General features: G+C 36.3%; 1 protein-coding gene across 1 annotated transcript in view; it reads right to left on the bottom strand.

The window, feature by feature from the left end:
* Window positions 1-1543, bottom strand: part of LOC117112730 — a 7423-nt gene extending 5880 nt beyond the window's left edge. The window contains exons 1-2 of the mRNA XM_033255873.1: window positions 945-1543; window positions 494-594 (exon numbers count right to left, since the gene is read on the bottom strand). Of these exons, the coding sequence (XP_033111764.1) occupies window positions 494-594; window positions 945-1243 (400 nt within the window). The 5' untranslated portion in view covers window positions 1244-1543. The remainder of the gene's footprint in view (window positions 1-493; window positions 595-944) is intronic.
* Between the last annotated feature and the right edge of the window lie 2523 nt (window positions 1544-4066).

The raw sequence follows: 4066 nt of genomic DNA, 5'->3' as shown, positions 1-4066 counted from the left end.
TTTTAATTATTTCATTTTAATCAAAGTCTGTTCTAGCATGCAGTATAAGTAGTAGCATAAATCAAGAATAAACGTGGGTGATAATTGTAGAAAAACTGACCTAAATGTTTGATAAATATTACTATAATTCGCTATATTTTTATGCTGTGTCAATAGGTTATGGTTTTCTGTGTGGATGAGGCATAACATTATGCATTGTCATTATAACTTTGCTATATTGTTACTATGACAACATTAAGATCAATAATAGCCTTAATTTATTAAAGTAAACACATGCATTAAAAGGCAGACCCACTCATAAAAACCAAATTGACTGAAGTAAAACATTGTAAAACATTGTTGACAGCCAATGGCAAAAGTTGCTATTATTATGGTGGATTTATCTTGGATTCATGACATATTATTACATTTATTAAAAAAAAATCGCAGTTAATTATAGATTAGATGAGTGTAATGATTAGTACATCTGTATACTAAACACACATAAACCTACCTTGTATTTTTCTCTTTTTGTTGATTGCTCTTTTAATATCTGTTAAATTACAGAAGTTCCTGTAGCATTCGCGATGGTACCCTGGGGTACCCCGGCGTTTCCTAACAGGGACAAATAGAAACACAAACAGTACAGTTAACACAATATATATTCCACAGATGATGAAACGCAGGTGAAGAAAAAGCCATATCAACCTATACACACACGTACCCTATAGGATAACATTCAAATATGAAAATTATTATGTTTTTTGAGGTAATAGTAGTAGGCCTTCCTCCTGTCCTGTCAGTGTAGCTAGGTAGGTGGTGTCACGGGAAGAAACAGGTGGTGCATAATAGCAAGGCCTGAGTTCCGTGAGTACCATGCTTAATGTAGTAGAGAGCATAATTACTACCGTACAAAATACCATAAGAAATACCATTTTTAACTTTACTTGTCACCACACACATAACTTCGAACAGATTTAGCCAATTCTTGACTAGGCCTAGGCTTACTGCTTGGACTGGCACTGCCATCCCCCAGATCCTCTTCGTCTTTGAAGTACGTCTCGAAAGCCTCGACAGCAACCTCATACTGCGGACTCTTGTTTGTAGATTTCCACAGCTTTGCACACTCCTTAATTTTTTTAAGGCTAGTTTCACTAAATGGCACAACCTTACTTTTGCTTTTAACCACATGCATAGCACAAAATAGCCCTATAAGAGGCTCAATTTCATCATTAGATGTACTTGTATCCGTCGACAACGCCATACTTGCAAGTTTGTTTACTATTTACATTGGACAAACTGCATAGAAGGGAGTTTTTGATTGGCTGAGCTCTTAGCAGCTGAGCCTACCTTTTTTGTTAGTCATCTTCTGATTGGCTATTGTTACGTACCAAGCGGTTCAATTTTGAAGATAAATTTTCATTTTTGGTTACAGTTCCCCCAAATTCACGATTGCCGACAGTCATTTTATGTTTCAATATAATAGTATTGACATTTTTGTGTAAATGCCAGGTAGCCCGTATCGGTGGGTCACAGAATTGAACGTTTTCGAGCCTCAACCCACGGTCTATATCTCATGATTTATATATACCTAAATGAATATAGATATCCAGCACAGAGTGTATGAGGTTCCAATAACTTTAAGTTTTCTAAGATGGAAATTGGAAGGGGCTTTAGGAATGAGGTAGTGCATTGAATTCCCATCACTGCTCTTCCTTGTATTTCAGTTGGAGGGCTGAAATGCAAGTTACGATAGCGCACCGTCTTTCGGATGAGACATTTAACCTGTTGGTAGCATAGGTGTGTGAAAGTCCCTCCCTACCCACATTCCCTCTATTTTGAATACCTAAATCTGCAACTGATATATAATTTATTTCGTTGTTAAAAGCAATCTAGAATACAATGCCAAATATTAGAAAAACGAGCAAATTTAAATTCCCACAATCAAAGTGGTGACCGGATCAAAAAGGGGACCCCTGTCTCAGAAAACCACAGGGCCCCGGGCCCATCGGTTAGGCCACTGCCGGTGTAGTGCCCAATCACCACCAGAAGGACCTCACTGGAAACAAGTACTCTTCCGACTTTTGTGGGTTATCCTTGGTGTTTACACCGAATATATCCATCCACACATAAGGGACAGATATAGAGAAAGAATTTTGTTTAGAAATGGTGGAGACAACAGACATTAAAAAAAAAAATAGGTTGTTTTGAAGTAAGCCTACAGTGACGTCATGCTCCCTTCTTTCTGGTCTTTCTTCTCTCTTTCTTCTTTAATTTTTGGGGGTTGGGATAGACCCGTGTCTCCTGGACCCACCCTGAAATGATTGATTGAATGATTGTTTGATAATACTTATTTATATTGGCAAAGCTAAGAAAATTCACGTGCATATGCATAGACCTAATATATATATAATATATATATATATATATATATATATATATATAAATCATCAAAGTAAGGTAAATACAGTGTTCGGATAAAGGACTCTTGGAGTATGTATTATACCTGTCTCTTATACACATCTTATTCAAATTAAAAATGTGTGCCAAATATTATTCACAAAACATTTTTTGGCATTGTCTAATAATTAAAGTCTTTTCATCCTTAACACTTATCTCTAGGGGGAATACCCACCCCGGTGTCACTTCGTGAGCAAAAATATTTTACTGATATGCATGGTGCTCATAACATTGTTTCGGCCCGGGACCGTCGTTGCACCACTGGGAGGACCATGCCTATTAATGTTATAACAAATCAATCAGCCAATCAAATATATTATATAGCACGTAACGTTGTACCATTGTTCATGTATGTAGAATCATCAATAAGTAGGAAAACACAACATACTGTATTTGCCTTGGCCACCATGGAGTAAGAGTGGGGCCCCTGGCCTATCCTGGGTTCATTTGGACTCGGAGGAATCAAGTATTTCCCCAGAATGCACGCAGGTGTACATATCTGGTCAAACCTATAGTAAAATGATGGGTCGTAGTTGGACTGACCCCTTCTAATAAATCAGCTAAAGAGTGTGTTTGTAGAATTTTGTTCTATTTGATAATTAGATTTACAGGACAATATATGAAAAACTACACAGTTTCTGATATGTATATACCGGAAAACATAACTCATCATTGGCAGAGCTTTCAAATGATACTAAACACGACAACTTTTGGTAAGTTTGATTTTTTGACCTTTTGTGTCATGTGACGTTATATATTGGTCTATATCGCTGTAAATATGTATTATGTTGTTTAGGTGTAATGACAATAAATGATCAGTGTATAATTCCCTTTCCAGGGGCGGATCCAGGATTTGAAATAGGGGGATTCATTTTCCCATAAACCCAATGAATGAAAAGGGGTCCGGCGTCCTCCCCCGGGAAAATTTTGATTCCTAGATGGCCGGAAATACGAGCTTTCCCGACTTCTGAGGTGTCTTTTAATGACCTTTAATTTATTCAAAATTCAAGGTTTTACCCCACTTAAAAAAGGTCAGCTGATTTTATCGCATTCTTTGGCCTATACTAAAGAAAATAAATCAAAAATATAGTCAATATATTATTAGGCCTATATCATACCAAGTCTCACGCATCCGGCGTGAACCTCACGTTTTTCGAACAAACTTCAAGCTCAAGCCACTCTAAAATCTTACGCTTGAGCTCAGCAGTAACTGTAGAAGTACAGAAATAATAGTGTGTTTTTTGTGGATAAAATATGGGTATATAGAACGACTAGGAAAAAGGTGTGATATCGAAATTCCAAAAGAGAAAACATGTTATAAAGATATCCTGTTTTCTTTCCTGTATTTCTTATGTAAAGCAGGATTTAAACTTTCTACAATGTGTATTTAGGCTTCATCAATACAGTATTGCAAATGCATCAATAGTCAATCAGTCAATTGATTGAATAACGCTTCATCGGCACACCTTTTTAGTGTAACCTTACAATGACTAGACAATAATTAATTGATATAGAGAAAACACACACACAAAAAAAAATATGTTATCTCTTATAAAGTATAATGAAAATAACCTGATGGGAAAAAAAATCAATAGGAAAACTAGGAGGAACAATGCATCGAAAAAAT

This window comes from Anneissia japonica, unplaced genomic scaffold, assembly GCF_011630105.1.
Source record: "Anneissia japonica isolate Jap-2015-1 unplaced genomic scaffold, ASM1163010v1 scaffold287937_len43387_cov111, whole genome shotgun sequence".
Lineage (NCBI taxonomy): Eukaryota > Metazoa > Echinodermata > Crinoidea > Comatulida > Comatulidae > Anneissia > Anneissia japonica.
This window is presented reverse-complemented; position numbering and strand designations above follow the sequence as displayed.